The sequence below is a fragment of the Vicia villosa genome, linkage group LG6 (assembly GCF_029867415.1).
Source record: "Vicia villosa cultivar HV-30 ecotype Madison, WI linkage group LG6, Vvil1.0, whole genome shotgun sequence".
NCBI classification, from domain to species: Eukaryota; Viridiplantae; Streptophyta; class Magnoliopsida; order Fabales; family Fabaceae; genus Vicia; species Vicia villosa.
Genome location: NC_081185.1, coordinates 16,810,510 through 16,822,134, shown reverse-complemented (window position 1 = coordinate 16,822,134; position 11,625 = coordinate 16,810,510). Strand labels below are relative to the sequence as shown.

The 11,625-nt window shown below is 36.1% G+C and overlaps 1 protein-coding gene across 1 annotated transcript; it reads right to left on the bottom strand.

Moving 5' to 3' along the window:
- Window positions 1-1,671: 1,671 nt before the first annotated feature.
- Window positions 1,672-2,745, bottom strand: LOC131613265 (uncharacterized). Its single transcript, XM_058884952.1, has one exon. The coding sequence runs from the start codon at window positions 2,743-2,745 to the stop codon at window positions 1,672-1,674; it is 1,074 nt and encodes a 357-aa protein (XP_058740935.1).
- Between the last annotated feature and the right edge of the window lie 8,880 nt (window positions 2,746-11,625).

The window sequence follows — 11,625 nt, the reverse complement described above, 5'->3', positions numbered from 1 at the left end:
ATACAAGGCTGATTGAACTTCTTCAAACATCAATGACTCCCTTCCATACAAGAGAGTTTCTTTGAAGTGAGCATGTGATCGAGGCAAAGAACACAATAGTAACAACGCTTGATCTTCATCATCGATCTTCACATCAATATTTTCAAGATCAATAATCAGCTTGTTGAACATATCCAACTGCTCAGCCAACACTTTGTCTTCAATCATCTTGAATGAATACAAAGCTTGCTTCAGGTACAGTCGATTTACCAGTGATTTGGTCATATACAAACTTTCAAGTTTCACCCATAATCATGATGTCGTCGTCTCCTTTGATACCTGTCATAGAACCTTATCACCAAGACTCAACAAAATTGCGCTGTGTGCTTTCTCCATCATAGTTGTCTTCTCCGCTGCCGTTAATGCAGCATTCATGGCTGCCTCTCCCTTCAACGCTTCCAAACAACCCTGCTGAACCAGTAGGGCTTTCATCTTCAAGCGCCACAGACCGAAATCATTCACTCCGGTGAATTTTTCAATCTCATACTTTGTTGAAGGCGTTGAAGGCATCTTCTCCACGCTCACCGCACCAATTTGTTTGTGAAAAACGATGTCAAAACAAAGTATAATAGGGAATTAGGGAGGAGAAGAAGAACACAAGAATTGGTTATAACTGTTATTCTTTTACTTTCTCTTAAAACAAGATTATAAGTTTACAAGAATAACAAATAACCTCTCTCACTCTAAATTAGGATTTGCAGCTTAGCAATGATGAGAGACTAGTATGTTATTTATAATAAAACCTAACATACTAACTAATGGGCTTTTTCAGCAAGGCACATTACACTAGTCAACTTAACAAATTAGGGTTTAAACACTAAACCTAATTTAACATGCTAACAACCTTAGATCTTCAACATCTGCATGCTAGACCCATCTTCGACTACATTATGCACACTTCGACACCAGCATGTGAACAACCTTCGACTTCATACTTAACTCTGTCGAGCTGTCGAACCAAAAAGCTACCCTTCGACCATACTAGAGTTCGATCCAATATCTCACACACATGTTACCTCAATTGCTTTTTTATGCTTGTTTAGCCTTTTGTAATGGTTGGATCTTTTTATATAACCTTATTTGTAACTAATTTTTGGTTTCCAATAAAAAAAATCTGATTAAAAAAAATGTGACAAAACTTAAATGACACCGTATTGCATACACCGTAACGTTATTGGTTCATTTTGGTATGGCACAAGTTGCAAAGCCTATAAAAATAACAAAATATATAAAAAAAGTAGAATGTATAGTATATAAATACGTGTCAATGTAAAAATGAGTGTAATTATATTATTTCTCCAAGATAAATATAAAGTTAAAGGTTGTATTCTCAAGTTTATACAGTAGATTTATTTGAATTCTTTCATATTTTTTAAATCTATAAAATACTTTTAAATCATTAAAAATATGTTTTAAATTGTTTAAAATCAAAACTATAACTACAAAAAACTTGCATCTTAGTTTTAAATATGTAGTTTTTTTTTAAAATAGACAATGAATTAAAAACCGGAGTAAAAGGGATACTCCACCCAAGATACAAAAGGAAAACTCCTACGTCTCAAAACACGAGAACGGAAGGATATACCAATAATAAAAATTACAATGATTTACTCTATTGTAAAAAGAACATAGTCATCTCCAAGCATTAAAAACAATCTCCGACAAACAATCAAGGAAGCTAAATTTCTCGCTTTCAAATATCACAGAATTACGCATAAGCCAAATATTCCAAACCGTTGAAAGCCACATCACCGCCCCAATAACTCTTGTTTTGACACACTTAATCTTTAAGCAATTGTGAAAATAATTCACAAACTCCTCTCTAGATAAAGATGTGTCTACTCCAACCCAACCATAAACTTTCCTCCAAATCCCCTTGGTCACCTCGCAATTTACAAACAAATGCCGAAGTGATTCTTCCTCCGATAAACAAAAGGCACATTTAGAATCATTACCATCTGTCAAGATACCCTTTTTAACCAAAAGGTCTCTCGTTGCTAGTTTATTGATTATGAAACTCCGACCAAAAAAGAAAATTTTCAAGGGAGCTTTAATTTTCCAAAGATGAGATAAAGCTAATACCGTTGAATTGTCAAGAGGAGGTCCGAAATGTTTCTCTTTAAAACGATCGTAACACGAGCTAACCGAGAAGACGCCGTTTATCTCTAACCTCCAAGAAAAAGCATCATCGCTGCTGTCCCGGACAGCGATCTGGCGCTGTTGCAGCTCAAATAGTAGCTCGAGAATCAGCTCTGAAAGTTGATGAGTAAATTCGGGCTCACCACTGCTTCCAGTCGAACCGGATTCTCCTCTGCTGCCAGCTTCCACCATATTTTCTAAACGCCAAGACCAGCTTCCATTAAGCATAATACTTGCACAGAAAACTTCAGCAAGGTGATTTCCTGCAAAACAGTATAACTCCGGATAAGCCTCCATTAACGTTTGAGAACCCGTCCAACAAGCATACCAAAAAGGAATATCTTTTCCGCTCCAAACGGTACACTCTATAGCACCTGCAAAATGATTGCTGTTGAGATTCTCATAATTATCCGAAATTAAAAGGTCTCTCCACCAAATTGAGTCCTTCTTTCCCACCACCGAAATATCCCCTATTAAAACCTTCACCTTCACCTTACCGTATCTCCAAACCGCCTCCTTCTCCGTGAGGATTCTCCACTTCCATTTACTAATCAAAGCCACGTTCATAATTTCCACGTTTTTCACTCCTAACCCCCTTCTTCTCGAGTTTTGAAAACCGTGTCCCAACTAACCCAATTAACAGTTTATCTTAACTCACACCCACCCCAAAGGAATTTTCTTTGGATGGCTATTATCTCATTCAACACCTCTTTGAGGCCTTATAAAAGGAAAGAGAATATAACGACATAGAATTTAGAACCGAGTTGATCAACACCACTCTCCCTGCCATACTTAGGTGTTTTCCTCTCCACACGGCCAATCTTCTTTTCATCATCGACAACAAATCTTTCCACATCACAAGCGTCCTAGGATCCCCCCCACCCTCACACCAAGAAATTTAAATGGTAACATTCCGACTTTACAAGATAGAAAAGTAGAAGCGGCTTCCATAAACCAATGACCAACATTAATACCGTAAAGATTACTCTTGTGGAAATGTATACGAGAACCGGACATCAATTCAAAACCCCTTAATATGACCTTCACACTCCACAAATTTGCGGTATCCCCCCAACTTATCAATATCTCCTCCCAAATTATCCACCATTAATTTATCTAACTCATTCATTTTTTCCACTTCCTCCTACACCTTAAGATATATCCAACCGAACACCTCCCAATTCTACACCCTTAACCTCTCACGAAATTTTTAAAGCTTCTCATACAAGACAAATTCCCCCTCCCTTTAATATTTATCTTCCCCCATCCAACCTTGATAAACTCCTTGAAATCCTTGTGCTTGAACCATTCATTATTAAACCTAAAAGGCTTAGGACCCCAATCAATTTTCCCCACATTCAAGCAAATTGTCGCATGATCGGAAATATCCCTTCTATCAATTCTTTGATCTATCACATCCCAATCCTCCATCATTTTCCTCGTAAGTAAGAAGCGGTCTAACCTACTCATAGCCTTACCGTTATCTTTGTACCAAGTAAATCTCCCTCCCACACAATTAACGTTGATCAAAACCATATCCTCCACAAAACTACTAAACTCTTCCATCCCCCTACGAGCACGATTGTTTGCGAAACCTAGACGTTCATCCCCATTCACCACCTCATTAAAGTCCCCAACAATACACCATTCCTCTTGACCATGATTTTTCTTCTTATCTAAAAGTTCATTCCAAACCGAGCTTCTATCATCCCTATTACAAGGGGCATAAACATTAACAAGATTATAGCCATTACCCTTCCAAGAGATATTGATTCCCACGAACCCTTTACCTCGAAAACTGTAACTTACTGACATAGCTTATTTTCTCCAGAGTATCACCATACCATCTGCTTCCCCAACAGAATTGCAAGCAGTCAAATCAACCTCCTTTCCTCCCCAGAAATCACAAGCTAAAAAGTCACAGAAGCAGTCTAATTTTGTTTCTTGAAGGAAACACACATCAACATTATTAGAATGAATTAAATAGCTGACTCTCTTCCTTTTAGAAGAGATACCTCCACCCTTTATGTTATAAGACATAAAATTCATCATAACTGATTGTTACTCTCCTTATTTCCCTTCGATCCCTCATTGTCTCTCCTCTCCGTCTCCTTAATACCCTTCTCTATCTCAACATCTACCTTCTCACTCACCACCCCTAACCTAGCAATAGAAGACCACACCTTCCTTCCCACTTCTGAATTACTCATGACTCTCACGTTACTACGAACTATATCGGAATCGGTAACAGAGTTGCAGCAAGAGAAGGACTCACCAGAGAAAGACGGTTCTTCAATAGTGTCTGACTCGGTTCTCTGGGCATTTCTCCTCTTCTTGATAGCGAAACCCCTGGGTTCGATGTTCTTGAAAATGGAAGTTGACATCGAAATTCTCTCCCCCAGGTTGTCAACTCATTTTTTCTTCCTATAAGGTTTTCTTTTCTGGCTAGAATGGCAGAATTTGCTGCAAGCTTGGTCAAAAGAAATCCCTTCTGAAATATGGGCCTTTAACTCCCCTGGCCCACCTTTTTTCAACACCTTTTTTTACCCAAGACGCACCCTTCATCTTTCCTACAGTAGCCAGATAATTGGGCCTCCGCTACCCCAGACCCAATTATTATTGATGGCTATTTTACTATAACTGGCTCACAAAGCAAATCATTAAGGCCCAATGAGAAGCCAAATGATGTGGACTCCCCTACTTTTCTAGCCTATGCAGAACTTCCCCTATCATCATCAGACACCATGCAAACTCTGTTCCTAGTCGCCTCGGTATCCTCCACCTTGCCTTTAACGAGTAAGTCAAAAACAACCTTTTTACTTTTAGCCCTTAAAAACTCCTTATTTTGTGCAAAATTTCGACTTTTGCAAAAGACTTCCTCCTTTATGTCAAGTCTCTCACTCCTTGACACATCACCATGATCTTCTTCCCTTCTGTCCTTGACATCCATGATACTCTGGTTAATAACCAGATTTTCTTCCAATGATTCATCACATGAATCTGAAAGGAACGATTCATCTTCCCCACTAAAACTCCTTCTGAAAAATCTGAATTGCCGCAACCCAGGATCTTCGCTCATACCAACCATAAATTCATTCCTTCATATGATAACTTTAACAGAGCCATCCACCTTATTCTTCCACTTCATTTTGATACATAATCGGACCTCATCCATATGAATTCTAGATGAAGTCTCATCGTCACACCAAACACACGAACCTCTGCAATCTTCTATCATTCTGAACATACGTTCACACCAAGCATGACAAGGAATCCCAGAGATTCTGATCCATGTAAATCTTTCGGGTCCACATTCGACGATTCCCAAGGCCGGATGGAGCAGAACCACTACTTCCACCAATCCTACTTTTCTTCAATGAAAATCTCCAGTTCGTCACCCACCACCTTTTCTTCAAGAACACCTTCTTGAAATCTAAAACCTGGTTAGGGTTTTTAACCACACCTGTGTAGGCTTTCCTGAATCTATTAACGTCTTCTAGGTCTATTGAGAAGAACATTTTCTTGATAGAAGCAACCTCTCCATAGCCATAAGAGTTGATATTTTTGTTTTGAAGGACATTGTCGTACCCCAAAATTTGCCCGATCAATTCATGTCTTTTAATTCATCAAGGGTCAAATTTAAGAGTCATAGGGTTTGACATTCCTATTGTCAAACCCACGCTCTTATGAAATATCCTGAATTAAAATGGGGGTTAGGATTAGGGAGTATTTGAGCCCAAGCATTTGACCCAATCCAGTCCAGCATAAGGTTTGATCATTTGGAAAGTCTATTTTAAATAACTGATTAATTATTGGTGTATAGTCTACTTTTATTGGATTGTTAAGTATTATAATGTTAATTAGATGTTGGGTTTAATTTATTAATTTTAATATTTTTATAATTATATTATTGTTAACTAATTATTAATTTTAGTATTATCATTAGTTATAAGTATTATTATTAATTATTAGGATTAGGATTTTAATATTATTATTAGGATTATTTTTATTAATTTTAATATAAGGATTATTAGGTTTAGTTTATTTTGGATCATTAGTTATTTGGATAATAGGCCCATTGGGTGTAAAAAAAAACCCTAAATTAACTAATATAAATAGAAATATTTTGTACACATTGGGGGGACCAATTGACACTGTACAGAATCCTAATCTAACTCTATTTTGACCCTAACCCTTATTTTTTGGCCGACCAAACCTTCTCATCTCCCACAAGAAAAATCACAAAAACACAAAATACTAACCATCCTTGTGCGGTGTGCCAAGCATAAGTCCATACAGTGGTAACTAGCAACAAACCTAAAATTCAATTTGTACCAAGTTAACTTTTGCAGGAAAAAGAAAGAAGATAAAATTCAAGCCCCCTCAAAACCGTTGTTGCTCTGCCACCAGCCGAGTCAAGCACCATCACATGTTGTTAGCTAGCAAGGCATTAAGCTTGATGTATATTTAGGGTTTGGTTTGAACTCCGTTGATGGTTGAAGTTTCTGAAAATGTTTTGCACACATGTGTGAACCGTGACCTTGTTGTTTGATTTTCTCCATGAATCTTTAATCGTTTCTGGATTTTTCTGATGCTATGTTATTCTCCTTGTTGAGTACTACAGATTTGGTTTTTATCTTGTTGGATTTCATCAAGGTTTGATTAAGTTATGTTGATGAAAAGTCTTGTGTGCAAACCAAAAATCTTGCGAATTAGTGCTTGCTGTTATTGGTTTTGTAGTAGTTTGTATGGAGAAGACAATGTGTTGTCATGAGATGGTTGGGTGGCTTTGGTTTTGTCTTATACTAACTTCAGAGGGGCATGACTTATTGATATCATGTGACATAACATTTTTGTCACATTTAATCTTTGCTGGTTTCAATTAATTCAAATAATATTGGAAATGGATCAACAAAAATCGTCATGGGCCCAGCAACACGCTTTTGACACCTCCCATCAGGGCCCATTAGCGCTACCCTTTAGGAATTCAGTTAATTATAATTTTCTAATACACCCCATATGAAATCAAGAAAATAAATTTAATTTATTGGATTAATATTATGTGGTTTGATTTAATTGGTTTTTTTATGACTTTTCTTCGATTCGGTTATATTTATTAATCGCGTTGGTGAGGAGCGTATTTAATAAAAATAATAATAATGGGATTAATACTTGTTCTACTCAATTATTTTAAAAAAAAAACTTATTTGTTAACCGTTTTAATCGAACCAATCAATTGCGATGGTTAATGATAAAAATTATTTTATTTAAACTTCAAAATAACTTATACAAAACAATTCAAATCATTTATTTAAAATACATTTATTTTGCTAAAGGGTTTTAACCATTCTATTGGTTACGATGCTTAGCATCTTTTTTTTTTATCAATTCGTTATTTATTTTGATCAAATCTATTGATCGCGAAGAGTAACGATAATTAATAATCTAATTAAAACACATCAATTTGCTAACGGTGATAATCAAATTAATTGATTAAAATAATTAGCAATTCTTATTAAATATGTTAATTATGGTGATTAAATCTATTGTTCATCGCGATTAATAGAGCACACTATAATCAAGGTTGTACGCCAAGCTAAAATAAACTGCGATAAGGTAATTCAAAATACCTTAAAACAACCTCATACTAATTCTAAGGCGTACAACTCTGCCCCGAACTACGTAGACTCTGATCCTCCATAAGGAAACCTCAATTCATTCAAATCTCACTTTTTGCCCTATTCATTTCCTTAGCTATAAACCTTAACATTTTAACCATAAATCTTTGTCTTAAACTCAAAACCTTAGGAAAAGGGTTAAGGTTGCCTAACACCTTCCATTGACCCGAATATAATAACTTACCCCGAATCTCTTAACCGCGTAGGGTTTCCTATTCGCCCTTGTAGAATAGGTGGCGACTCTAAAATCTTAATTTTTAGGGCAGGTTGCTACAGACATCTACAAAAGACCTGCTACCCGACGCACCTCCCCAACTATAGCCTTTTGACGTGTTCCCAAAAACACCTCTAACAATCTTATTACACCCATCTTTAACCTTACCACCTGAGTTCAACAACAACTCCTTGTTCCCCCTCTTAAATCTTAGTAAGTTAGCAAAAAATTTCCTCCCTTCCAACACCACATTGTCCATTTTAACATCCAGCAACTTCTCATCCTTCACAATACGAAAACGGACGAAACCATACCTTCTTCCTCTTTTATCCCTTTTTGGTGGTATTACCACCTCATCAATCACTCCCATCTCTTTGAATTCAAAATAAAGATCCTTTGCCTTCTATTTCTCTCCAAATTTTGTGATGAATAATGAAGTACTTCTCTCCCCTTCCACCATCTTCCTCTTTCCTTGAAAACCCCCTCGATATCCCACTTTGATGGCCTATGATTGTTTCCTTTGAATCTGCTAACCACATTCCATCCACCATTGCCAATTGCTTGATCAACTCCATGTCAAACTACAAGCCCTAACTATTTAAATATTTCGTATCGGCCTCAACTCTGATGCTAGTAGCTAACTATATATAAAATTAACACCGCAAACAATCTTTAAAAATATCTGTAAAGTCAATAATTGTACAAAATCTTTGAAAAATTTCAAAAATATTATTTTGATGTCAAAATAGCCTCTTAAAACTAAATCAAATACACTCCTCATGATTTTACTATAGTATTAAAAATTTATTCAGTGAAGATAATTATATTAATTCGTATGATAATTATATAATATAGAATTCTATTTATAATATTCATACCAATGAAATTTTGTACATTATATTTTAAATAATATTAAAATAAATAAATATATAATATATCAATTTGCGACAAGAGATATATTACAAATTTTGTCACAATATTGACCCTGAAATTTTACCCTTATTTTCCACGATATTTTTTTAAAATGAATAAATTTTTCTGAAAAATAAGACAAGAATACACCATATGTCATAAACTATCGACAAAAATATAAAAAAAAAATCAATCTGGAAACTAAATATCAATAATGACCAAAAATTACATATTTTTTAGTTGACATATTTTTGATAGAAAATTGTTATTAAATTCTGTCCCATTTTAATTATTTATTGAAAAAATCTTATTTTTGTAACATAGTTTTTTATATTATTTAAGACATCACCTAAATTAAATAACATAAATATATATTATTTAAAAAAAATTTAAGAAAAACAAATCAAACAACTAAAATATTGAAAACAAAATCCAAGAACAAAAACATAATAACTCAAACATTGGTGATGTGAATTCAATGCCAAGAACAAAGTATAAACCAAGGAAAAATAAAGGACAAGGAAGAAGAGGAACACAATAATTGGTTATAACTGCTATTCTTTTACTTTCTCTTAGAACAAGATTACAAGTTTACAAGAATAACAAATAACCTCTCTCACCCTAAATTAGGATTTGCAACTTAGCAATGATGAGAGACTAGTATGCTATTTATAATAAAACCTAACATACTAACTAATGGGCTTTTTCCACAAGGCCCATTACACAAGCCAACTTAATAAACAAGCTAACTTAACAAATTAGGGTTTAAACACTAAAACCTAATTTAACATGCTAACAACCCTAGCATCTTCGACACAAGCATATGAACAACCTTCGACTTCATGCTTAAACTTGTCAAACCAAGAAGCTATCCTTCGGCCATACTAGAGTTCGATCCAATATCTCACAAATCTCCACCTTGGATCTAACTCTACAACATCAAGGGAACAAACTAGCTTTCTTCATGCAGCTTTATCAACTGCATACAGTGGAAAAACTTGCAACTCGGCAATGTCTTGGTGATCATATCAGCAGCATTATCCTCAGTCGAAACCTTCAGCACTTGGACTTCTCCACGCTCGATTACTCCTCTAACGAAATGCAGCCTCACATCAATGTGCTTAGTTCGCTCATGATAGGCTGAATTCTTCGACAGGTGTATTGCACTCTGACTATCACATTTAACAGTGATACTTCGACCTTGAAGTTTCAGCTCCTTTGCAAAACCTTCAAGCCACAATGCTTCTTTCACAGCTTCAGTTAAGGCAATATACTCCGCTTCAGTGGTTGATAGAGCAACAACCTTCTGAAGTGTTGCTTTCCAACTAATTGCTGTGCCAAACATAGTGAAAACATATCCAGAAATAGATTTTCTGGAATCCATACAACCTGCATAATCAGAGTCGACATATCCTTCGATTACTGCTTTACTATCTTCACCTAAGGCTGCACCATAAATTAGGACTCTATTCAGAGACCCATTTATGTACCTTAAAATCCACTTCAATGCTTGCCAGTGAGCCTTTCCAGGATTCGCCATGTACCTGCTTACAAGACTTACTGCATATGCTATGTCAGGTCTAGTACAGACCATAAAATACATCAAAGAATCAACTATATTAGCATATGGGATGCTATTCATATAGGCTCTTTCAACATCAGTACTGGGACACTGATCAATACTCAGCTTGAATTGAGGGTTTGTTGGAGTCACAACTGGCTTCGAATTCGACATACCAAACTTTTCGAGAATCTTCCGTAGATATGCCTCTTGAGATAGGCATAACTTCGAATTCTTTCTATCTCTTCGAATGTCAATTCCAAGAATCCTGGAAGCAGCTCCCAGATCCTTCATATCGAACTCCTTATTGAGTTCAGCCTTCACCCTCATCACATCTTCAACATTGTTGCTTGCTATGAGAATATCATCTACATAAAGCAACAAAATAACAAATGAATTACCAGGTCGAAATCTGAAGTAAACGCAGTGGTCGAACTGACTTCTAATGAAACTTATGCGTGCCATGAACTTGTCGAATCTCCTATTCCACTGTCGAGGAGATTGTTTCAGCCCATACAAAGATCTCTTTAACTTGCACACATAATCTTCCTTCCCCTTTTCGACATACCCTTCAGGTTGCCTCATCAGGATCGTTTCATCTAGATCACCATACAAGAACACAGTCTTCACATCCATCTGTTTCAGTTCCAGATCGAACTGTGCTACCATGGCAAGTAACATTTGAATGGACCTATGCTTCACAACAGGAGAAAACACATCATTGAAGTCGACACCTTCTTTCTGAGTGAAACCCCTTGCAACTAACCTTGCCTTGTATCTTTTCGACGTCACTCCTTCAATTCCTTCCTTAACTTTGAAAATCCATTTACAGCTGACTAACCTTGCCCCAACAGGTTTCTTGATCAGTTCCCAAGTATGATTATCATGAAGAGATTTCATCTCATCATCCATGGCCTTCAGCCATTCAGTCTTATTTTGACTCCTCATAACTTCCTTGTAGTCTCTAGGTTCTTCATCTAGAACCTCACTTGCAGAGATTAAGGCATAAGCTATAAGACCTGCATACCCAAACCTCTGAGGTGCCTTTATGACTCTTCTCGACCTATCTTTCGACAATAGGT

What these genes read in the sequence shown, in the direction of transcription:
- LOC131613265 (XM_058884952.1), bottom strand. Translation starts at nt 2,745, where the DNA reads ATGAACGTGGCTTTGATTAGTAAATGGAAGTGGAGAATCCTCACGGAG.